General features: G+C 37.3%; 1 protein-coding gene across 2 annotated transcripts in view; it reads left to right on the forward strand.

The window, feature by feature from the left end:
* GALNT5 (polypeptide N-acetylgalactosaminyltransferase 5) overlaps positions 1-26790 on the forward strand; it is a 43582-nt gene that overhangs the window by 11017 nt on the left and 5775 nt on the right. For both annotated transcript variants that reach the window (XM_081051724.1, XM_081051725.1), the window contains 7 exons: positions 4997-5163; positions 7243-7362; positions 14628-14763; positions 15392-15511; positions 17967-18084; positions 19040-19363; positions 24240-24320. In XM_081051724.1, coding sequence (XP_080907850.1) covers positions 4997-5163; positions 7243-7362; positions 14628-14763; positions 15392-15511; positions 17967-18084; positions 19040-19363; positions 24240-24320 — 1066 coding nt within the window. The remainder of the gene's footprint in view (positions 1-4996; positions 5164-7242; positions 7363-14627; positions 14764-15391; positions 15512-17966; positions 18085-19039; positions 19364-24239; positions 24321-26790) is intronic.

Below are 26790 nucleotides of genomic sequence, written 5' to 3' on the forward strand. Positions count from 1 at the left end.
TACATCTCCAATATGTTTGTCAATAATTAGCACAGGTACTACTTATTTCCTGGGATGTTAGAATCTAATGGAATCCTTCATAATTTATCCACATGGATTTCTAATGGTGAAATTAAGGCACCATGACAGGCTGGGGGGAACGGAGGATCAGATAGTTGAGGAGTGGAGGTGCCTTTCCCAAATCTCTCACATTTCTGGGCGCTTTTGTTACCTCCAATTTCAGGCTGGATAACATGACAAAACTTCTTGAATTTCCTTCTAAAAGAGACCCAAAACCTACTGAGTTATAGTCATCAGTATTAGCCAGCTTGGTTAACTCTTCTCAATGTATATTCATTTGGAGCTTGATGTTTCTAAAATCAACCAAATTTCAACCATAAAGCAATTTTCAGGACTTCACAGCTAGGCTTGTTGGTTCAGATGGCTCATGCAGAATTTGTGCAGCTGACCCTTCCTTTTTAGAACTGATTTATTTTTTCAGTACCAAATGTTGTAAAGAATATTTATGTGTGAAATGTGCATTTCCCATTCATTTACATTCTAAAGTTAGAGAAGAGAAAGTCATAGGAAGTTAGTACCTTCCATTTCACTCAGGCTATTAACCTCCTCTGAACGACTGTGCCTCTTCCTTCCTCTTTCCCAATCTAAATCCATAATTAAACATTTAACCATTTTACACCAGTACCCTCAAATTCCTCTACCACTTTTCTTTCTATGTCATTTGCTCTGATGACCCCTAGACTTGGAATAATACAACAATCTATTCTATCTCTTCCTACACTCAGGATGCCAAACACTGGAAATCACACTTGTATTCTGACTAAAATTTTGGGACCTTTAAATTCAAGAAAGTGCTTAAAAATGTTTTTGTGTGTAGTTAGCTAGTACTGTCTCCCATTGCTCATACTGTCTGTCCCAGATATTCTCCATTCTCTTCAAGTCCCTACCCTATTATATTAGCAAATAACCTTTCCTCCAGTATGAGCTACAAATTCTTTCAACTTCTCATCCCAGACACATAAATTTATTTGTACACTTTACCACTTTTTCCTTCCTTTCTCGAAGGAAACTATCTCTTTTTCTACCATTTAGGCTTTTGATTTAAGCTCCATTCCATCTCCATTCATTCATCCACTCAATATATTTTTATTAAATATTTATTATGTGCATGTATGCTAGAAGCTGTGGCACTGTAGTAAGGCAAATTTGCTCTGCCCTTGGGAAATTATGGATGCAGAACATAAGGAAATAAAATCAATAAATAAATGGCAGAAATGGCAGAAATACAGGTGACTATAAAAGAGAGGAAGAAATTCTAAATTTCAATAGCTAAATTTTGACTGAGTAGTCAGAGAAGGTTTCTATTTGGAGGCACTGTTTAAGACCTAAATGAACAGAAGAAGCCAGCAATGAAAGTCTGGGGGTGGGGGTGGAAGTAGTTTTAGAAGTTAAAGAAACAACAAAACTGGAAGGAGTTTAACATCTTTTAAGAAACTGAAACAAGGCCAATGTGGCTAGATGAAGTATGTGAGGGGATAGAGAGGATAGCCCACAAGAAGTTGGGGAGATGGCCAGAGGCGATGTCACACTGGGTCCTTTAGGCTATGGTAAATTTTTGGATTTCTTTTTTTCCTATTTTATCCCGCAGGAATCACTGAAGGATTTTAAACAAGAGTGTGTGAATGTGGTGAAGAGTGGGAATAAAGAGTCTAGTCAACAGATTTCAAACATAATCCTGGAGAAAGATGAGGAAAGCTCCTAAATTAGGGGTGGCAATGGTGGAGGTGAAAAGTTGGAGTTGAGATATATTTTGGCAATAGAGTGGTCAGAAGTTAATGAGAGATCAGTTTTATGACAGTCAGGAAGAGGGTGAATCTAGGAAAACTTTTATATTTCTACAGCAAGGTAGGTGATGATGCCATTAATTAAGAGGGAAAATGCAGAGGAACTGGTTAGGTGGGTAAAGTGAAATCAAGATTTCCATTTCACACTGTCATGTGTAAGGTGCTGTGAGGCAACCAGAGGAGATGTCAAGTATTTGGTTGGATATATGAGTCTGAAACTCAGGAGAGAAATACAACCAGAATATAAATTTGGAAGATATAATATTTAAAGCTGTGGGCATAGATGAGATCATACAGTGACAGTACATAGAAGAAACAAAAAGGACTCAGTTCTGAGAATCTTCTGTTTAGAGATTAAGAAGAAGAGGGAAAAGCTGAGAAGGAGACTGAAAGGGGAAAGCCTGTGAGTGATGGGTGAAAACCAAAAGAGGGTAGTGTTTCATGGGACAGAAAAATTGAGAGAGAGAGAGAGAGAGAGAGAGAGAGAGAGAGAGAGAGAGAGAGAAAGAGAGAGAGAGACTTACTCAGGGAGACAAGAGCAATCAATTGAGTCAACTGCTGCTACTCCAAGGTTGATTGATGCAAGGAGAGAGCTTGCTCCACCAATAATCAATCCTAACAAATCACTGATGCTTTCAACTTTCAACTCTATGTATAGCTTCCCTGAAACCCATAAATATGATTCTGTACCTTCCTACTGGGGAGAGGGTGTGGGAATGGGGATGACATCCCACCTAGCTATCCTCTTTTCTTTCTAGGTTTTCTCCCAAAATAGTCTACAAAATAGTCTCCATTCCACCATCCCTTTTACTCTAAATTCATTGTACTCTAGCCCCACCTATTTCCTGCTTGGGGAACATTAATCTTATCACCTCTGGTCTTTGATGGTCACATTAGAGATGCTGAGAATTGGTCTCTCACATAAGAAATACTTTGCTTTGTAAAAAAAAAAAAAAAAAAAAATTCTGGAGTTTAAATTTTTCTAGTACCAAAATTATTTTCAATTGCTAAAATTGTTGATAAATGCTATCATTATTTTATTTAATGTTTAGAAATACTTCACTTCATATTCTTTCCTCTTTTTCTAATTATTGTTTCTTTTTCATAATTGAGTTACACTATTAGAATTCATAATTTCATATCACTAATTAACACTTTCATGGTCTTTAATGTGTAAATTTCTAAACTTCAAAGAAGCTCCAGATGTAGTTATTTTAAAAATGTATTCCTCTACTTCAATAATTCTGTTAGTCAAAAGTAAACCAACCTTTTGTTGACAGGTAGAGAGGGCACTCACCCATTCAGAGAAATAATAGATGTGCCATCTCTCTCTCCAAAAAAAGTTGACTCTTGAACAAGACAGGTTTGAATTGTGAAGACCCACTGAATATGCATTTTGTTGTTTTTGTTGTTTTCAATAAATACATTTGGCCCTTCATGTCCTTGGGTTTCGCATCCATAGATTCAACTAACTGAGGATTGAAAACAGTATTTTTGCATTTCTAACTGCAGATTCCCAACTACAGATAGAAAATACTATTTTCAGACCATGATAGATGTGAAGGGCAGACTGTAGACTCAAAGTTATGCACAGCTTTCCCACTGTACTGGGGTCATCTCTCTAATCTTTGCATTGTTCAAAGGCCAACTGTACATCCTTTCTAGATGAATAATGTTGGGTAAGCCACTTAACTTCACAAGCTTCAGTTTTCTCTGTTTGAAGAAGTGTATAATAATATGTATCTTAAGCAGTTGTTACAAAGATTGAATTCAATCATATACATAATAGTACTTTACCAACTATAAAGTCTTGTGATAATGTGGTTTTACTATGGTTTTTATTCGTTTCTATTTCTTATTTATGAACAAAGTAAAGTGTGGCTATATTATCTGGCAGAAAAACCTGCTCCCCACAAACCATCACATCTACTGCTAGCTGCTTTTATTCTTGTGGACTTAAGACTTCCTGAATGTTTATTTCTGGAGCTGGACTTGCACCAGAATTTGAGTCCCAACTCTGCCATTTACTAACAGTATAATCATGGACTAGTCTCCCTATGATTTCAATTATTCATCTATAAAAAGAGGAGAAGATGCTGTTGGCATACCCAAATTTTAAGGTTTAAATTGAAATAATTCAGAGGGCCTATAGTATTTACTTATAACTTAATTATTATATTACTAACAGCAGCAGTGTTGAAGGATGGCAAGACTGGTTCCACTGGGTACCATCCTGTGAAGAGTAACAGGAAAAATGCCATTGCTGGAAAAATGCCAGCAATGAGGCAGTATTCACTGCAGGGCATTAAAAAAAAAAAATTACAACCCACCTGAACACCAATTCCCACAGTAGTCTTCTTCTCATTTCTATGCCAGCAAAGTGATTTTAATTGTGGCTACTCTGTAGCAGAGAGAGTCTCAGCAAACAATCCTTAAATAAACAGATATGCTGAAGAGTTTAATTATTTGGTATATATATACATGATCTCCATAAATATATTTACATGCAGAGTGGAAGAAATAATATTTCATTTGGCACTTGGCAGAAGGCCAGTTGGAAGGGCAATCAAAAACTACTTGGTAGCATTAAATAATTCAAAAAGAATGTTCTCTTGTGTTATATAATCCAATTAGGATAACAAAAGCTCCCATTTGGTCAATTCCTGTGCCAGAAACTGTGCTAGGCATTTTATGTGCATTCTCACTAGGCTGTAAAACTTATTATAATTGAATAAGAACCATTACCTCATTTTATAGATAAGGAAACTGAGACACAGAAAAATTAAATAAGGTATCAATGAATAAAGATCTAAGAAATATTGATGATGGGGTTCAGAATAGTGACTAACCACCTGAGAAGTCCATGTCCTTTCCACTACAGTGTGATGCCTCCACAGGAAGTTCTTGTTTTGCATTGCTGGTCCTTTTATAGCAATAACTGTTACTGGCTTTTCTTCCTCTGCTCTTTTATTTTACTTACGCCCCTCCCCAAGAAACTGCACATGATAAAATCATAATTGACATGTATAGGTAGATGAATCGATAGATAAGATAGAATGTATATATACACACAATCACAGTCTGTACCTTGTTAAACTATCTTGTGAATCTTGTTAGCACATCGCTTGTGCTCTGCTTGTGTTCCGACCCAGGTGTGCACAACAGCTAGTCCACAATAACCTGCCAACCACCAGTGTCATCATATGCTTTGTGGATGAGGTTTGGTCCACTCTCCTGAGGTCTGTTCACAGTGTACTCAATCGCTCTCCTCCACATCTCATCAAGGAGATTCTACTGGTGGACGACTTTAGCACCAAAGGTAAGAAAACCACTCCTGAGAAATCAAATTTGACGTGAGGTCATAGCAGTATGAATGGATGGCAAAATTCCAGGGTAATTTCATACAGCATAAGCATTTTACAAATGCCAAATCATTGTTCCATGTGTGCTTCAGAGGCTTAAGTCCAAGCATGTGTGGAACACAGAAAGTCAGCTCTGTCATCCAGGGCCCTGTTCAGCTAGCCACCTCAAACTCTCTTTCAGCTGTGGCATCTCTGCCATCTAAGAGTGAGAGTTTCTAACTATAGCTCCTTGGAGATGGGAACTTTGAAGTTCCAGAAACCAGAAGATGTCTTCTACAATTGCATGAATACCTATTCATGGGTTCTAATAAGCAAAGAACCCACAATTAACTGGATGCCTTTCTTCTAACTAGAGGTTAGATTCTGTGGAAAACAAAGAAATGGGAGGCCTATGCCTTCTTCCTCAAGAGAAAAGCATATTATGTGTCCAGTTAAGGACTGTGAAGAGAAATTGCCAATTGGACTAGAGAGATCAGATTCTCACAGAGTTCAAAGACAGAATCTGCCATGGTAGGTCTTTACATGTGTTTTGTTTATTACAGAGGAGAATCTGTCTTTGGATTGTCAAAGAATTTGTGTATGTAAGTGGTCCCCTGACTGTCAGACTTCTCATGACTACTACCTTATGAATTCCCAAAATGCAATCTACTTTCAAAAATTTTAGAAAATAGCAAACAGGTGGCAACCTTAATAGAACAGCTTCTCCTTGATCATGACCACAATCACAGCCACTTTCCTCAGCCTCAGAATTCTGACCAGAATCACACTGAGCTCCAGGAGTATTGAGATGCCTGAGGAAGACTAGTTGAAAACTTTAAAAAGTAGCCTAGAAAGCATAAACAGAAATAGTATGTAGTTACCAAGCAGATAATAGTCCCTTTAAAAATGGCATACCCAAATTTTGTGGAACTTGAAGCTTCTATGGGGTCTCTTTAAGAAAAACAACACAAAATTAATAGGAAAGCGAGCAGCAGCATTCCTAAAAGCCATTCCTATCTGAGATAGCTGTCAATAGCTTAATTGCACATAGAAGCAACTGAAAGCCACATCAATATACCCCATAAAACCACCAAAAAAAAAAAAATGTTCCTTTACCTGGATCCCTCTTTGGCCATTCAACAAGAGGGGGTAGGTTGTAATGAAGGGGGGATTTCACAGTAGGAAGTGACAATGTTCTTAACCAATTGCAGTTACAATATCTTTCTTTTGCATTTTTTTCAATTTGCATGCAATGCTTAGCCTTTTCCCTGGGTCTTAGAAAGGGTTTTACAAAGGGAAAGTTGTGCAAAAACTTCACTTTCTTTTATTTCAAGGTAAATTTTCTCCTGTACTGACAAATATGCAGAAAAGGTGGAACCCATTTCTGTGTAATTTGGCAACACTGAAAAGAAGGCTTGGGATTTAAGAAAATAGACAGCTTAGAGTATTGAACCCAGACAAAAATTCATCTAAGAAAATCATATCAGAAAATAAAATCATGGCCCAAGGAATAAAATTTTGTTTACGACAACATGGGTGCTACGCTAAGTGAAATAAGTCAAACAGAGAAAGACAAATACCATATGATTTTACTTATATGTGGAATCTTAGAAAAACAAAGTAAACGAACAACAAAAAAGTAGAAACAGACCCATAGATACAGAGAACAAATTGTTGGTTGCCAGAGGGGAGGAAGGTTGGGGATTGGAGTGAAAAAGGTGAAGAGATTAAGAAGTACAAATTGGTAGTTACAAAATAGCCATGGGGGATGTAAAGTACAGCACAGGGAATATAGTCAATAATGTTGTACTAAATATGTATGCTGCCAGGTGGGTATTAGACTTATGGGGTGATCACTATGTAAGTTATATAAATGTCTAATCACTATGTTGTACACCTGAAACTAATATATTATTTGTTAACTTAATTGAAAATTTTTAATGTTTTTTTTTTAAATCATAGTTTCTGGAGTTTGACATCGAGAAGGCACTTCTTCTGGTATTATTCAGATCTAGTCAATTAAGTGTTTTCTTGTCTATCCTTAAACTCTGATATAGATTACCTAAAAGATAATTTGGATAAATACATGTCTCAGTTCCCAAAAGTTCGGATTCTTCACCTCAAAGAGAGACACGGCTTAATAAGAGCCAGACTGGCAGGGGCAGAGATTGCAACAGGTAAGAAGCTGCTAATCTTTTGTTTTGGTTACGTGTTTGTTTCAGTTAATATTTTTTTTCAAATATGCATCAGGTGTGAAATAATAGTACAGTGCATACCCATATAGCTGTCGTTTAATTCCACCAATTTTTAACTTTTTGAATTATGTGCTTTATCACACATAGACACACACATGTTCATATATATACACGTTTTTTTTCTGAACTTTTCAAAAGGAACTTACAGATCCCATGACACTACGCTCTTAAGTACCTTAGTGGACATCTCTAAAGAATAGAGATTCTCTTACATAAGCATAACTTTCCTATCTAACTATCACCTAATATATGCTGTTTTCAAATTTTCTCATTGTTCCCAAAATATTTTTATACCTGTTTTTTGTTTTGTTTTGTTTTGTTTGAAATTTGAGATCTAACTAACAGGATAAATGTTTTGACATAAATACTTACATAGAATTCTACTTCATAGGCTATGGGAATTGTATACTTCTAATTGCTTCAAATCAAAAGGCACATGATGTCAGGTTATGCCACTGTTGATGATACTAATTTTGAGCACTTGGTTAAGATGTTGACAACTGCGGTTTTCCTTTGGCAGTGAGAAGTAATCTGTGGGGTAATACTTTGATCAATGTTGAATATTGGTTTCCTCACATTTTAACCAATGGTTTGGCATACATTGATGATCATTGCTTGGATCAATTGTTACACCAAGTGCTGCAAAATTGTTTTTTCTATCATCTTTTATTAGCTGACATTCACTTATGAAGAAATCTCTCTCTCTCTCTCTCTTTCTCTCTCTCTCTCTCTGTCTCTCTCTCCTTTGTATTCCCCTTTCAGGCCCCCATCACTATGGATTTGTGACTTTAGAAAATTGTTATTATTACTATTATTATTATTATTATTATTATTATTATTATGTATTATTATTTTGGTGCTCAAATTTTCTCAGATTTGACCACCACGAGAAGCCCATTCAAGCCTGGGACTTTTTTGACCTAAACTCATCAGTATTTGAAGACTTCAGAATTTTTTAACTCTCTGTTCCCTAACTCAGGTCTGTTCTTCCTATAACCATTTCTGTCTCCTCAAAGAGCAATTTGACTTCTTTCCCCCATCTCTTTTTAGTGTGTGTGGGAGTTAGAGGGTGAATGGGAGAAGACAAATCTTTTCTGTCTGTGAGTAGTCTAAAAACAACATCAAGCATTTGGTTCATTTTCACATTCTTCTATGGAAGGACCTGTACCCCATAACAATAGCTGAACTTATACACCAGGTACCATTCTAAACACTTTCTATTCTAATTGATATAATCCTCACAATAACTCTATGAGGTAGGTACAATCATTTCTTCATTTTACAAATGAGAATACAGATACACATGTGGTTATGACTTGCCCAAATTCTCCTAGCTAGTAAGTGGTAGAGCCAGGATTAGAACGCAGAAACCTTTGCTCCAGAATCCATACTTTTATTTACTGGATTTTGCTGCCTCTAAACAGTTAGCCACCACTTCGCTCCTATAAGCTATGACGTTGCAGAACACCCCACCAGCTTGGATTCAAGCCTGTGCTGATGGTGCATTATCTGCTCAGTTGAGTTTCATTTCCTTATAACTAGGCCCCAAATTTGGAACTTTTCTTAGCTCGTTAATTTGCTTAAAAATTTCCTCTGTATAATGGAAATTCTCAATTGGCAACAAATATATGACTCTAAAATTGGCATTGCAGTAACAACTAAGATTTTTAATGATGGACAGCATTCAGAAAAAAATAAATGAAATTAATTTCCTTTGGAAAGTAATTATCCACAAATGATGCAAAAATAGGATAGTCAAGAAATAATCCAACCAGGTAACTTTAGAGCTGAAGAACATTCCCAGCAAATGAAACAAGCTCTGTATATTTTAGTTAAAGAAAGAAGTTTATTATAGCTGATGGAGACTGACCACAGACTGAGTGGTAGGGGACTCATTGGGAAAGAAAGGCAAAGGCAGACTTTTGTAAAGTTGTGTGCATCATTTAAGGAGTGTAGGCATTATTCCTGGTTTAATGTGAAGCCAATGTAGGACATTAAAGAGGAGCGTAAATTTGTCTGATTTACTTTTGAAAGTTCACTCTGGTCACTTTGTAGAGAATGACTATTAGGGAGATGAGAGAGGAAATAGGGAGAACAATTAGAAGGTTATTATAGTTGTCCAGGCACCAGGGAGGTATTATGACAAAGGGAGGGAGGGCTCAGATTTAGAATACACTGTGGACATGGAGTTTACAGGACTTGCCATCAGATAAGATATGAAGATAGTAATAAATGAGAGGAGTCAAAAAAAAAAAAATCCTAGGATTGGGGTCTAAAAAAATTGGTGGGTGGTGAGGCCATAACCAGAATATTTGGATTGCAACTGACTTCTCATTTTGTCCATGTAAGTTTGAGATGAAAATTAAACATCCTTGTAGAGAAAGCTGGTGAATACAGGACAAAAATGTGCTGCTTATAAAAAACTTCTCTCTTCCTCATCGCACACAAAGCATGCTGGTCGTGATCTCCATAATAGTGTAAACTGTTACACAACATGGGAGGCTGTCTTCAGATAGGCTGCCTCTAAACAGTTAGCCACCACTTTGATCAAGTTACAAACTTGATCAAAGCAATTGCCTAAATGGCCTGCTCAACTACTTATAGTTACAACTGTAAACTAATTCCTTAGTAAATTCAAATACATAATAAAAAGGTAAATTTGTTCCTCAGTCATTCATTAACACCCTTGAGCACATTAGCAGTCAGGTCTATGGCCCATGAGTTGAGTAGTATTAGTACTGGAGGGCCTGAATTTGGAAGAAATCAGAAAGGTGTGTCTGGATGGGGTAGTAACAGCCTTGTCTAAGGATATATCCAGCCTTGAATATACCTTGTACCTGGCCCCTGTGGGGAATTCAAGGGGATACAGGATCCTGTATCAGCTTTAGCCAAAGATATAATTTCAGAGACCAATCAGGGCTGGCATTAAAGGGAGTGGACAGTTTTGTGAGTCCTCTCAACCCCACCCTGGGTGTACCCCAGGCCTCACAAGTAGAGCAGAGGCAGGAAACCTCTCTGGGTCTAAGGAGTCTCTGTAATCAGAGATCAGCAAAGATAGCAGTGCAGACATTTGCTCTAGAACGCCTTAGCCCAGCAAAGGAAATCAAAGATAAGAACCTGAATCTAGAATCAGAATCTGACAGGCTTTAACAGCTATTGTCCTCTATAGATTTGCACTTTAGAATTCAGAGAAAAGGGAAAGGTAACTACAGGCAAGGATGAGATAGGACATTCAAAGACATGCAGAAACAAAAGTCAGGAGGCCCCATTTCTGTCCCAGTTATCATCAGGCTCTCTGAAAGTCTGAAAGAGTCTTCTACAAAACAATAAGGGCAAATCAACGACTCTCTGACCACTAGTAATGTCCACTACACATTCAGTTCCAGAGCATGATAGGTTCTTCATCTGAATCTGATTCAATCAAAAGGCTCTGGTCCAATCAGTTGTTTAATGCGAATGAGGAGTTAGAGAAACCAAGGAGGATTTCACACTCTGAAGGGTAGGCCACGTCAAGGTTCACTAGGCAAAGTCCCCTATATGAAAGCAGTAGAAGAAGAGATGTGGTCATTGAGATACAAGAGAATACCCTGACTGCCTGGATCCCGTGCTACCAATGACAGGACCCAGTGACTTATTGCCCTGCCAGGAGGAGCCTGTAGTTGGTCAGGTTCAGCAGTACATTCCAGAATCAGAGAGCAGATTCTCATTTCCTTCATGATGTGGCCTTTAGCAAAATACTTGACATTGCTATTCACATTCCAAAGAATCAGTTGGCTAACTGTAAGTATGTGGACAAGAAGTGCTATCTAACTCCTGGCCAACTCGGAGGCCTCCTGAAGGGTCACGGTCCTTCTGCAAATTCCTACAACTTGTTTCTGCTAAAGTTAAAACAGGTGTTTCTTTTTTTTAAAGCATCACTTATAAGTCAATACGTAAAATTAGGTGACAAGTCAGGTCCAGATCCCTCAAGGAGTCCTAAACACAACACTCCGACACTAATTGGTGCTGGTAGCAATATCCCAAGCTGGTCGGCTAAGTATAAGTGATGATCCATGTTCAAAAAGGAGCCAAAGCTGTTTGGCTCGATGAGAGGATCTCGGTTGGCAGATATAGATAGATAGATAGATAGATAGATAGATAGATAGATAGATAGATAGATAGATAGATAGATAGATAGAGATATCAATGAAATTCATCTGTAAACAATCCAGCATTACTGGGAGTCAGTCTTTGGAAACAGAAAATCCTAACAGGAGGCAATCCAGATTCAGTTACTTATTCTGAGTGATAGCGTAAACACTCATGGGAAAACCGTAAATAATATGCACCATTTATTAAGAATTTAGGTATTTGGTAGTTATTAGAAATATCCCCATAAGTAAATCTCAAAGAGGTTAAAAGTAACTTATTCAATGTGGCTAAGAGCAATAGAGCTGGGATGAAGACAGTTCTGTGTGATTTCAATCCTACATTCATTGCACTATGCCTCTAAGCTTCTCAGAGTAAGAAACTGTAAAATGTCCACAGATGATATCCAGAGCAATTAGAAATCCCACTCACAGTCAGCTACACAACTTCCTGTTCTGATTTCTGAGATCTTATTTACAACTAAATGTCTGAATGTGGACCAGTGACATTCATGCATGAGATGATTCTCTTCTCCCCCCAAATGAAACAACATAGAATCCCATCCTATGTTTTGGGCAGATGCTACTACCCTTGGGTCCTGGCAACAAGTGAATAAGAAGCCTTGCGGGTATTTGGGCCTGGTGGGAATCGAATGCAAGTTTGGGGACCCATTCTGCTGCCACTGGGGACTGAGGAAGTCTATCCAGGCCCTTTTAACCCTGCTATGGGGATCGGGACAGGGTCTAGCAGTGACTCGTCTTGTAACTCTGGGTCTGAATGGAACAGGAGTAGGTATGGTGAGACGAAGGAAACTCTGTTTTGCATATTCTATACCATACCTGTGTTTTGCATATTCTAAGTGAGACCTTAGCAGACCATGCTTACATACTCTACATACCTAGATGACTCCTGTAAACCTTCCAACAAGAGGGAGAGGACGCAAGAGGACACCCTTAGGAGATAATGACCTTTGATTATCAAACAATCTATAATTCCCTGAAAATAAGACTCTCCCAGCATGATCAGGAGATGTAACTGCTGTCTCCAAGAGTAGGGGACGTGGCAGGGAATGCAGGTCTTCTGTCTAGCACAGCCTGGTTCTGTCTAAAGAGTCTTCTCAAGATCTTGGCTAAGATCGGTTCTTTAGCTTCATGCAAAATTCCCATGAATTGGTCAGTATCAGGGAGTAAGATACTGAATTCCATTAACTGAGAGGTAGTTTACAGATTTCAGTGAATAAAGATCCATCATCTAGATATCTATTTTCATCTTGTTCTTTGCCTACTGCTATCTCCTACTTTTGCTTTAAGTTAAGCCTTTCCATATTCAAAATTCTGCATGTTTTTGGCATTTTTTTTTAATGCAGGTTATGGAATGAACTATCTATTTTCTAATATCAGGCTGCCACTTGGCTGTGCAGCCTTGAAAAAATTATCTAAGTTCTTTGTTCCTCAGTTTCCTTTCCTCTTAAAGGGGAATAAAACTTAGATTTATCCTTCCGGTTTATTGTAAGGATTAAAGAAGACAACCACGTTTAAAGAATAAGAACAGTGGCTGGCATAGAGTAAGCACTTAATAGATGACAAGTGATGTTATTATAGGTTTGTCAAGAGCTGAGGGAAGCAGCTAGGTGTCAGAGTGATCATTTAAAACAATAAGCCAAAATAAAAGCACAGTGAAGTCTTGAATCACTTACTGCAATAGTGTAAGTAAAGAAGCTAAAGAGAAGAAAGCGCTGGCTCCACCAGTGTTCCATTTTCCCCTGTGGAATGCCACTGGGCCACTGGATCAGAGCAGATATGAATTTCACTGTGGAAGGAGTCCAGAATAAAAGGCTTTCTGTTTTATGGCTCAGGAGTCAGGGTGAGGGAGAAGGGCCAGGGCTAGGGGTGGAAAAGTACTGAATATTCAATCAGAATGCAGAAAAATGTTTTTAAGATTCACCCATCTCCCATAAAGTCTTGGCCTGAGATGGAGGCCTCCAAATGGAAGAGCCAGGTCTAGGAATGCAGACACACATAACAGGGTGTCCAGCTAGGGGGGAAGGAAGGCCTGAGTCCTTGACTGCAACATCCTTCAGAGCCTGCAGTGCACTGGCGTGCATCAAGGCTGGTGTGGGAAGGGCTTTCCTTCATGAGGCCTGCCAGGTAAAGCCCATGTCATTGCCTATGGTCGAGTCTGACAGATTATACATGGGATTTTGGCCAGGGGCCAGATTTCTCCAGTTATTAATCACACATGCACACACACACACAGACACACACACACACAGACACATACACACACACACACTATTTGGAACAATGTAGATGCTACTGAAATTTTCATGGGGAAGAGAGTGAATGTTACTTCACAAAACTAATTTAAAAAATTATTAATAAATATTTCTGGCCTGCAAGTTTTTTTCTCTTACACTCTTTTTTAATTGTATAAACCATACATAACATAAAATTCACCATCTTAACCCTTTATAAGTACTAATTTCAGTACTGTGAAGTATATTCACACTGTATATTCACAACCTATCTCTAGAACTCTTTTCATCTTACAAAATTCACAATTAGACCTATTAAACAACCTCCATCTTCCCTCCCCTCCCCTGTAATCCTTTTAACACTACCTCCTAGTCTTGATGGTTTCTTGCTGGTTTAATTTCTTTTCACCCCTATTATGTGGAGCAAATTTCCTTCTTCATCATTCCTAAAGCCAAACTTGGAATTTCAACCTCCTCCTGTTTTTCTGCAGAAAAAAGTCCCAATCCTCCACCCTCAGAGTTAATGACACCCACCTCCTTAGAAGAGACATAAGCAACCACCTCTAATACTAAGTACTCCCTTCAGAGTCTTGGCTGCCCATTTAAGTGGCTTATCAATTTTCCCAAACATAAATGGTACTTGCACAACACAATTGCTTATAATTTTTTTAAATTTCCTTATAAAGTGAAATTATCAGGAAAATTCAGTGAGAAGAAAAGACTATGGCCTTTACAACCATACTTCTGGAGCAACCCCTAAGACCTTTTATCTCATTTTCAAATGATTTTTTTTCTGGCTCTCTAGGTGATGTGTTGACATTCTTAGATTCTCACGTGGAATGTAACATTGGTTGGTTGGAACCTCTTCTGGAAAGAGTTTATTTAAGTAGAAAAAAAGTAGCCTGTCCAGTAATTGAAGTCATCAATGATAAGGATATGAGGTAATATTGTCATATTCCACAAGATATTTCTAAGTGAGTCTTTAATCAGCAGCAACAGAAAGTACTGGTCATACTCCTAATATGTACATTTTTGCAAATCAAAGAAATACACAGTTTATTCATTTAAATAAATGGAAATATATGATAGATATCTTGGGTTCAGAATAGGCCAATCTGTTTATTTGATCATCACAAATTCTTAACCCTAATACCAATAAATCTGAATACTCATTTTGCAGTTCTTTCCTCTTTCTAGTCAGCTGAACACCAAAATACTTGTTTTCCTTAAAATTAGTTATTTTTTGTGGGAAATATATATGCTTATAAGTTATTTACCCCCCAAATGGCCAGAACATTTTTTAATAAAAATATAAGTTAAAAATCAGCAATCCAGCCAATTAGTCACTGAAAATTGTACTCAGAAATTTTCTTGAAGTGTTATTTAAAAATTTGTATTTAAAAATTTGTATTGTATTGTTCAAGGTATTATGAAGTGTTATTTAAAAATTTGTTATTTAAAAATTTGCCTAATCACTTATTTCACACATTTGAACAAGACATGGTGTCGGGTCGATCAGTATATGTGTATGATCTCAGGCAGCACTTTTGTTTTTTTTTCCTGGATTAGTTACATGACAGTGGACAACTTTCAAAGAGGCATCTTTGTGTGGCCCATGAACTTTGGTTGGAGAACAATTCCTCCAGACATTGTTGCAAAAAATAAAATTAAAGAAACTGATATAATAAGGTAAGTGTGTGAAATTTAAGATAGGAAGCAGTCACGTTTCTTAAGAAGCGATTTCACAAAACAAGTATATCCTGTCATTCCATAGAATATCAAGAATTACAGTTGTACCTATGGTAATAGATGGCCAAAAGCAAACAAAGTTTTCCTGAGAAATTGGTTTCCCACTACCAATACTTATTTTTACACAGTCAATTGCACCCTGACTGTAGTGAAATTCATTAATGCTATTCCTGTTCTCTGTGATTTACAACCTAAGAAACCTTAAGCTAGTTGAATGTGCTGCATACATGCTATATAAATACACATAATGTTAAAATCAAGATGAATAAGAATTAACAGAGTAAACAATAATAACAGAAGTATCATTATAATAATAGCTACTGTTAGGATTTTCGTTTCCAGTCTAGTCTTACCCCTTCCATGGGAGGTGTGCCAACTTCTGTGAATGAATTAATAAATAAACTCTGAAGCTGGATATTAATTAAAATCAGGGCTTTACTGATAGAAAAGCTGGACTGAAGAATACAGCTTAGTCCTCAAGCCAAAATGGAGTCTTGCTAACACTTTCTCCAGAGTCTAGACCTGCAGGACCAGCAGGCAGCCAGCCTCAGCCAAAGTAGTGGGAGTCCTGAGCTTTCCACGTTGGAGAAAGAACTGACATAGACTCAAGCCAGCAAGCTCCAAGAGAAAGCCAGAGCCCAGACTATACATTACAACATGCTTTCCCTGAACTTACCCCTCGATAAAGCATGCCTCATCCCTCGCCAGGTGTGATGCTTTCTTTCAGAATTGATACTTCTAGCCAATGAACTAGGATTACTGTCATTTGTCAAGCAATATGCATTTAACCCTCTCTATAACCCTAGAAGAGAGATAGTATTATTCCCATTATAAAGATGAGGAAATTGAGACTTAAAAGAGTTAAGTAATTCTCCAGGGGATATCCAGCTGGTAAAAGAAAAAATTGGCATTCAAATTCAGATCTGTGTGAATTGAACACTCTTGCTCTGATCCTATACCTAAAGAACTGCTTTGCATTTTTCAGACTCCCATTTTGAGGATCAATGTAGTGGCTAGTTCAGATTATATTCAACATAAAGTTAGGAAGAGTATGCATCCTGGATAATCTAGGAAGGACATCTGGGATTTGGGATACAGAGAGAATATGTACATAAATAATGGAGGAAGGGGGTTAGATGTGGGGCAAGAATTACTTTACCCTTTAGATTGCTGGAGACCCTAAAGAAAAGACAGGCTCTCCACAGAAACTGATTTCAGCTGGCTCAGTGGTGACCACCATGGGAGTGATCACTACTTTGTCTAATCAAACGTACTTTCTCTCCCCCATGATCAATCACAGTAGGGAAGGCTCTAGAGTCAGACTCTTCTTTGGGTTTAAATCTCAGCTCTACTACTTACAAGTGGTGTGAGATTTAAAAAGCTACTTAACCTCTTTAAGTCTCTGTTCCCTTATTTTTACATTAAAACTAATAAAAGTAGCTAACTCTTAGGTTGTTTTGAGAATAAATCAGATAATCTCTCTCTCTCTCTCTCTCTCTCTCTCTCTCTCTCTATATATATATATATATATATATATATATATATATATATATATATATGTATATATATATATATACACACACACACATATATATTCTCTATATATAGAATATATATACTCTATATACTCTATATATAGATATATAGAGTATATATACTCTATATATACTCTCTCTCTCTCTATATATATATATACTCTATATATATATAATATATATATATACTCTATATATACTCTCTCTCTATATATATATCTATATATATATATATATATATATATATATAGAGAGAGAGAGAGAGAGAGAGAGAGAGAGAGAGAGAGAGAGAGAGAGAGAGAGAGAGGAGAGAGAGAGAGAGAGCTTTAAAAAGTATTTGCCACATAAAAAGCTGTCAGTAAGTTTGCCTGTAGTTGAGTCAGTATAGTGCAATGAGAGATCACAGAGTCAAGCAAGGACACCTCAGTTTATACCCCAGGTGGATACGGGGAAAGTTTCTTACCTCTGTGTTGTAGTTTCTTGATGGTACACACTCTCCGGATTTTTGAGAAGTCTGAGTTAATACATATGTATTACTTATAACAGTGCCTGGTACTCCCTTAGCACTAAATAAGTGTTTGTTAAAAATAACATCTACAAAGAGTCTGTGTCAAGGAGCAGAGGACAAATGAGAATCCTAGTTCCAGGCCCTATCTTTGCTGACCCGAATCAAGCTCTGCCACCAAGAACCAGGGAACTTGTCACTTAAGTGCTATTTTGACTCCATTCCAAGACCTCCTGGCACTTGGTAGTTACTCTGAAACATCTCCCAAGTCCATCGCAAACTATACAGGCGATCCACACTAAAGGTTGAGCTCCCATGACATGCAAGTATAAAAAACAAACTTTTCTTTTTGTAGGTGCCCCGTCATGGCGGGTGGATTATTCTCAATTGATAAAAATTACTTTTTTGAACTTGGAACATATGACCCCGGGCTTGATGTTTGGGGTGGAGAAAATATGGAGTTGTCGTTCAAGGTATTATGAAGTGTTTCTCAAATTCTATTTGTAATTAAGAGTTTATCATTTTTTAATGGTTTCATTTTACTAATACAATCAGATACGTGACTGCCTCTGCGAGGAAGTGTCACAGGAATTGTAGGGCTTCTGGATTAATGTTTTCATATCCAAGATTGAATTTGGAAGAATCAATAACACTCATGAAATTTATTTGAGTTCCTAATATTTTACAGCACTGTTTCTGTATCTGCATATGCGGGAAATAATTGTCTGCCATTCAATGTAAATGCTATGGGATTCATAGTTGACATAAAATAACTCTCCTGGAACATTTGTCTGATATATTGAAAGTAATGAAATCATTCAGTTATGGGTCATCTTGGAGAGCACAAGACAGAAGCACAAAAAGTAACTCTAGAGCAGGCCACCAACAGGCCATAGGAAGACATAGCATACAACTCTGGGTATTTACACAATCATTGATTAATAGCCAAGAAAGCCACAGCAACCGCCATAATGGAGAACATCAAAAAAACAACTGCTTTCCTATGGAGTGGGATGATGTATAGGATATTACTTTAAGCTCCTTATCAAGAAGACTGGTTTCTGAGTTTTGTTCAAGGAAATGGAAATACATACTCCTTTCCCTGATTCAACTAAAGCAGGAACTCATTTTATATATTGGAATTCTGTGAGGATTTCTTTAGGAGAAAAAAAATTACACTGCAGGGGAGGGAAGGAAGAAAAAATATTTTACTAATTCTAAGATGGTCCACAGCAACATACCAAACACACAAAACTAAATAAACCCATTGACTTTAATTTCTTATTGACAAAGATTTTAGAAGTTGAGAATAATACTTTAGATGGGGAAGGGGAACGTTATTAGATGGGTTCTTGTCATTCATTGTTAATTGCCCATGGTTTATGGCCAATGATTTGATAGTTGATGCTTATCATCAAACTATTCCAGGTGTGGATGTGTGGTGGCGAAATTGAGATCATTCCTTGTTCCAGAGTGGGCCACATATTCAGAAATGACAACCCGTATTCCTTCCCCAAAGACCGGATGAAGACTGTGGAACGGAACTTGGTGCGGGTTGCTGAGGTCTGGCTTGATGAGTATAAGGAGCTCTTCTATGGCCACGGGGATCACCTCATAGACCAAGGGTTAGATGTCGGAAACCTCACGCAGCAACGGGAACTTCGAAAGAAACTAAAATGTAAAAGTTTCAAATGGTACTTGGAGAATGTTTTCCCTGACTTGAAGGCTCCCATTGTGAGGGCTAGTGGTGTGGTAAGTTCAAGCAGCTATTTAATATCTGACTCCATAAAAAGAAAATTCCAAAAACAGCTTTCAAAATGTGTGGGAAAGAATGAATTATTCCATTATAAATAAATACCTAGGATAAGTGCAGATGAGACAAAAAATGGTTGAAGATTGAGTATAGGTAAAGTTGACAAAGGCTTCTAGGTAGCCATGTTCATTGATTAATTTGGCAAATACCGACTATCAATAAACTGGGCGGTATTTCAGAAGTGGACTGTTCCTTTCTTTGTGGAGCTTAAAGTTAAGTAGGGAAGAAAGGTAAGAAATAAGCAAATAAAGTGTAAATAAAAAACATAACAGCTCTCATTTAGGGAACTGGCTACAAGTGATGAAGCTTAAGTTAGAGTGGTGAACCCTGGGGAGACTTCGAAGGCCAGGTCTGAAAGGTGAAGAATCAGCCAGGTTCTAAAGCAGAGCGCCCCAGGCAGAGGAAGCCCTTGTGCAAAAACTCTAAGACACGTGACCGTCCGAGGCATTCAAGAACTGGAAAGAAGATGACTGTTGTCAGGATGTGAAAGAGGGAAGAAGGGCACCAGATGAAGTTGAAGAGGATGGAAGAGTCATATCACTTGTAGGCAGAATTAAATGGTTTCTTTCTTTCTTTCCTTCTTTCCTTCTTTCCTTCTTTCCTTCTTTCCTTCTTTCCTTCTTTCCTTCTTTCCTTCTTTCCTTCTTTCTTTCTTTCTTTCTTTCCTTCCTTCCTTCCTTCCTTCCTTCCTTCCTTCCTTCCTTCCTTCCTTCCTTCCTTCCTTCCTTCCTTCCTTCCTCTTCTTCTTCTTCTTCTTCTTCTTCTTCTTCTTCTTCTTCTTCTTCTTCTTCTTCTTCTTCTTCTTCTTCTTCTTCTTCTTCTTCTTCTTCTTCTCTCCTCTCTCTCTCTCTTTCTCTCTCTCTCTCTCTCTCTCTCTCTCTCTCTCTCTCTCTCTCTCTCTCTCTCTCCTTCTTTCTTTTTTTGCTTGCCCTCCTTCCCTCCCTTCCTTCCTCCCTCCTTTCCTTTCTTCTTTCCTTCCTTTGTTCTGAATGCAATGGGAAGTTATTGAGTAGGGTTAATCAACGGGATAACATAATTTAATTAGGATTTCACAGATTTCACAGAAGGGTTGAAAATAACAGAAATTGTCAGACAGTACCAGAGGAAATTCCAGGGCACAGAGTAATGTACCAAAAGGGAAGAAGCCAAGCTAAATAGGTTAGATAAAGTACAAAGCTAAGAATAAAATCAAGGAAGAGGAGAACCTGGATGAAAGCCATTTCAAACCCATTCTAGGAGTGAGGATTAATTTGAACAGAATGACAAGATATGAGGACATTTACCATAGAATGTGTTCAGAGATGGTTAGTTAAGCCTGGACCTAGAGCTCTTCCCCAGTCATGCATATTTTTAATTTTTTTTATTGTTTTATTTCTCATTTAATTTTTATTTATAAATATTCCCAGTATTGTTTAATTTTCTTTCAGAGTTATTTTTTTATTCATGCAAGAGATTCTCAGAGTTGACTATCAGTAAGCCTGCTTTTTACACAAACATTTTTCAATCTCCCTAGAAAGTGGATTGTGCAAGCCAACCACTCTCTGACTAGCAAATCTACCAATGACAAGGACTTAGTAAAGCCATTCTCCTTGGGTATAGGGAGATCTTGGAACAGTATGAAAAAGCAGAAACTTAGTCCAAAAATTTTTCTGTTTTTATAAAATTCAGCTGACAAACAACTATATGTGACCTATTTGTATGTAACATAATGTATTATAAAATTGCCATCGTTAAAGGTCAAAATAGAATAGCAGCTACGTCAGGTGGTTCAATCTGATAGTTTATCTGAGGTAACTCATTAGGAAGAATACGCTGGATTTATACACTGTTCAAATAATATGTCTGTAAAAATAAATTTACATTTTTAAATTCTCTCTCTTAATCAGGAAAAGAAAAGAAATTCTCTCCATGTTTTACTGTCTTAACACAAAAATCTCAGCAAGAGCATTACTGAACGTTAACCACCAGAGGGAACTAAAAAACTACCTTTTGCCTTCTGTTTGAGGCTAACTTGTTGGAGCCTCACTGACATTTTTAAAGAGCTATCCTTAATGAAACAGCCTTCTAATGCCTGAGCTATAATATATCAAAGTACAAAAAAATATTTTTAAATGATTTTTAACAAATTATTTCCTTCTACTTTATTATTTGTTGCCTTCCTCAGACAAATTTTAATAAAGATGTCATTTGCTCCCCTCTGAAGCAACTGGTAAGGAGTATTATTGCCATTAAAAAAATAAAATAAAATAGGGAACTTTCTCTAGGCAATTCAAATTCAGATTAACGAAACCATTATTTTGGATAGACAATCTTGAGGAGCTCCAAGAAAATAAACTCCACAACTTTTTGTTACTTGCTGCAAGTTTTCCCTTCTTTCAACATATACACTTAGGAATTTAAATCCAGTAAAGTTACATTTTTTTAATAAGAACAAATTATTTCTTATTGAACCAAAAATACTTGTAATTAATAAAATAACCTCACCAATGATGTGTATTTATATTGGACTAAACTGTTAGCAAATGGCCTATATAATCTAATGTTTAAGTACTCTGTGATATGTTGTGGGATATTCCCACTTCCTAAATTGGAAAATAAAATAATTCAAAACAGGTAATTTAAAATTAATATACACCTGATTTTTTTTATAAAGATTGAAATGGCTCACAGTAAAGCACGGATAAAATTCTTTAAAAACAAAGAATCAGTTTTGAAAAACCATTCATAATGAGATAAATAACAGTTCCTTTATCAGAGATTTCTCCAGTAATCTCTGATAAAATGGAGGGAAAATAGATCTTCAGATGAAGTGGAGGGGGAGGCAGGGATTGAAAAGTTTTCTTTTTCCTTCTGTTGCCTTTCAGTGTTTGGATAAAAGGACTATGTGAAATAAATGCAGAGAAATTGGTTGAACCCGGGATTCCCAAACATTGTTCCGGGCAATGTTATTAGTTGTGCTGCCAAAAATAAGAGTCCATGTTCAAATATATATGGCAAACACTTGTACTGCATTCCTTCTTGGAGCAGCAAGTTAAACATTAATATACTGAAGGTTCTGAGAGGTTTTGGAATAGGACAACCTGTTCAGCTTTGTTGAAGCCAGAGTTTTCCAAACCCATTTGAAAATAGAATACTTTCTAAATAATCTACAAATACAGAAATTTATATATTTCTCTGTTAAGATCCAGAGAACAAGTGAGGTACCATTTCCTTTCCTTAATCTCCAGGATTATTTTACCTTATTGCATCTGTTAACTCTCCTCTGAAATTTGTGGTGATTGATTCCTTCTGTGTGTTCTGACTGTTCCCATTTGCTATGGTGGATGGTCCCCTCCTATATTTGTCATTTTAAATTGTGAATAGAGCTTTCTCTGAGGATTTCTGACAGAGATTCTATCCTTCTGGAATTGTTTTTGCATTCCAGCCACCCAGAAGTAACCAACCTGGTACTATTTTTATGTTGTTTCTGTGCATGAGGGTCTGTCAGGGTTAGTACTCCATGCAAGTAGTGTAAATTCGCGTCCCAAACCCAAATGAAGGTCATTGCAAGGTTGTAGATCTGGGAGAATCTAGCTTCTGTGTAGTCTCCCTGTGCTAAAGGGTAAATTGTTTTTCCCAGTACACTAGTCCACTGAGAGACTAACTCTCTGGTTTTCCACCTTTATGTGGGAAACTGTAATTCCACCGTTCTTGTTTATCCATGCCCCAGTTTTCCTCCTGCATTTAAAATATGGGTCTCTTGCTTACCAATATTTGTAGTGTAACCACTTGCTTTTAGGGTGTTTCTTCCCCCCAGGGACATTTCTGGTCCCTGAAGATACCCCTTACTGCCAGCTAAGCTATGCATGTAAAAATGGGGACCAATTCACTGAGCACCGTGTTATGAAGGCTGGAAACTGTGAGCTACACAGCCTGCGTCATAAGCACCCCAGAATTAGACTTCTGTGTTCGGCACCGCAGAACAGAGAGGGGCACTCATAGTGTCCCTGGCAACTAAGACTTCACTGTCTACCCACTCAGGAGGCTTTCCCAAGTGTAGACTTCGCTATGCACAGCTCTTTAGAAATCCGAGAAGTCAGAATTGCACTATTAACCCACCATCTCGTTAGCCCTGCCCAGGATGTCAAAGAGGGCAAGGGAATGAACATTTTTCTGCATTAAATAGTGACTTATAGAAAGCTGCCTCCATATTTGACCCTGCAAATCCATTAAAAACCTGGGGGCCTACCAGGAAGTGCCTTTAAGCTTGGCTCTGTATTAGCTTTCGTGACTTTCCTGTAATGAATTGTAGCTTGCCTGAGTCATTAGGAAGATTCTGACAGGGAATCAGCTATAATCTGCTGTTCTTGAAGGACTCAATTTATCTATGAATCAGTGCCTAAGCAGTCAAATAGCTTGGCAGGGTCAGCCAGGCTACAGAGCCTGGAACCATTGGTTTGATTAAATGGCAAGTATGTGCATTGACTTTTAATGTATGCATCAGACAAACCTGAGCCAAGAAAAGAACTGCTTTTCATTTCACCTTTTGCTCATTCCCTATTCAGCATTCCAGGCAAGGGTTAATTAAAAGCTTCTGTTTGTTAGCTCTGTGGCTGAATCACAGGTCTAAATTGACAGATTGAAGCTGTACTTTAGCAAGATTACATTATGTCTCTGTTAGAGATAGCAACCAATAAAATCTTAGAGTGCTAAGCACTGCTAAGCTATTAACTATCTTTTAACCTTATTGTAGGTTTATATTCTGTGTTCTCTGACTGTCTTGTTTTACTTTAAAATATTTGTTTCTTAATGCATATCTTCTATTTTGCTTCCTAGCTTATTAATGTGGCCTTGGGGAAATGCATTTCCATTAAAAACACCACAGCCATTCTGGAAGACTGTGACGGAAGCAGCAAGGTATGCAGAGCTAGGGTTTTCTCTCTCATAGCAGCTGATGATGGTACAGCAGGTGATGGTACAGATGGTAGCAGGTGATGGTACCGGTGTAATTGAGAGGTGTAAGGTATGACACATTCATCACTCACTTGAGAAATTCATTTTTGCTTGTAGAAACAATCATGAATTTCTAAATTTCTCTATCATCATAAGGTTGATGGGAAGAGAGTTCACCACCAATGTGACTGAGGGAGAAAAGGTGTGGGTCCTGAAGTCAACCCACCAGGGGCATAGTCTGGCTCCATAACTTACAAACATGTGTTAACTTTATAAGTTTCTTGACACTTAGGCAAATGGCACTGATAATAGTGCCTACTCTAAAGCTGGCATGAGGATCAAATTAGGTAATACATATGAAGCATGTAGAGAAATACATAACACTTATGCTCCAGAAACATTCACTGCTATAACAATAAAGACAAAAAATGAAAAAATAATGTATTACATATGAAGATAAAATAATAAAGAAAAAAGACAAAACATAGTTTTAAATAATTAATCTCAGGGAGAAATTTTACCCTATCCCCTGCCCTATTCTTCTATATCTTAAGGGAGTAATGTAAATTGCATAATCTGTGATCTATGGTGAAAAACCCTGCAGCAAATGCCCACAAACTCAGAACACAGTGCTTAGGGGAAGATGTAGGCTGGGGAGAACAGAGCAGTGACTCTAGAGCGCTGGCGGTGAGCTGTGAGTGATGGCACCTTCCTCTCCTACACATGTTCCCTACCTCTTTTCATTCTGTACGGACAATTACCAGTTTGAGTGCCAAATGAGACTCATAGGAACATTGATTCAAAAGTAGAATTGAGTCCCCTAAAATCGTAGACTGCTCTTTGGTAGAGAAATTATTTTTTGATGATAATAGACTTGCCAAAACTTACTTCTTCGCTTCAAATTGGAGATATTGTTTATATTTTCAAGCACATCTCATCCCTACCCTTTAATTCAAAGCTGATACTAGAAGAGAAGGAATTTTTGTCATTTCTGTTGCTATAATTCAGCTGTGGATTATAAACTTGAGGCTAATGGAACTTTTTCTTAATTAAGAAAGAGAGGAGATAGAGGAAAGAGAAAATGTCAAAAATCAATTGAAAGAATTAACTGGCACATGTTAACAAGTCAAAGAAGAAAGTAATAAACTGTAAAACAAAACCACAATTAGTCCAAATTATATGAAAGTAAAATATTAAATAATGCTATCCTTAAAGACTCATCATTTAGTGACTTTCTGTGTCTGATTAACTAGTATTTTATCTGAAAATTCAAGGTCTGGTCTCAATAACCATAGTCTCTCGAGTGGATACTAAGAGAGAAAGGTATAAATTATGCAGTCCCTGCCTTCCACAAATGTCCATCTCCCTTTTTGTCTTATTACTCCGTTTTAGCGTCTTCTCTGTGTGGTTTATTTGAGTAATAAAAAGTAAAGGAACATGGAGGAAGTTAACTTATTCTTGCTAGTATTAATGAGATAACATCAAGCCAGTGACTACAGCATTTATCTAAAAACAAAACAAAAACCTCAAAAGGAATAAAACCTTAGGATTGAACCATCAAGCCCTATCTTGCTCCTTGCCTAAAATTTTCTCTAGTTAACTTTTCAACAAGTTGAGATATCCTTTTGCAAGGTAACACCTAGTTTATCTTAGTAGCTACATAGCATAGTTCCTCATCCTATGACATACAACCATGCTTCTTGTCAACTTAAGAAATGTCCAAACCTGTAGAAAATTGTTATGAGTTTATTTGAGCCCAACTGATGACATATGCCAGGGAATAAGATCTCAAATGTTCTGGAGAATAACAGTTTTGTAGTTTGTTTTATGCATTTAAAATTAAGAAGGAAATGCAAAGAAGATTACATAAGGGTGGGAGAAAGCAAAGCAAAGACTGAATTACAGGACAGTTCAATTTATGTACTCTCTTACATTCGAAGGAGGGGTCTGAAAGCCTAGTCCTGTATTACCAGGTAGAAGAAGGGATCTGAAAGGGGACATTTCAAAGCTGTGTTAACCTAGACACACAAGCAATGGACAGGGCTTGCTTAAGTCAAAGACAAGTCTTTTACTAAATAAGAAATGTGCCTGGGGAATGAATATCCACCATGACCTGCCCAGTTAAGAATTTATGACATCACCCTGTGTGTTACTCCCCATAGAACACTTTTTTCAGATGAGGGTAAAGGGGAACAAATATATGGTGATGGAAAGAGAAGTGACTCTGGGTGGTGAAAACACAATGGGATTTATAGATGATGTAATACAGAATTGTACACCTGAAATCTATGTAACTTTACTCACAATTGTCACCCCAATAAAGTTTAATTAAAAATAAATAAAATAAATTTAAAAAAAATTTTAAAAACCCTTTTTTCTTCCACATTCTCAAAATTCAATATGCACGCAAACCACCTGGGGAGGTTGTTACAAT

This window comes from Rhinolophus hipposideros, assembly GCF_964194185.1.
Source record: "Rhinolophus hipposideros genome assembly, chromosome: 6".
NCBI classification, from domain to species: Eukaryota; Metazoa; Chordata; class Mammalia; order Chiroptera; family Rhinolophidae; genus Rhinolophus; species Rhinolophus hipposideros.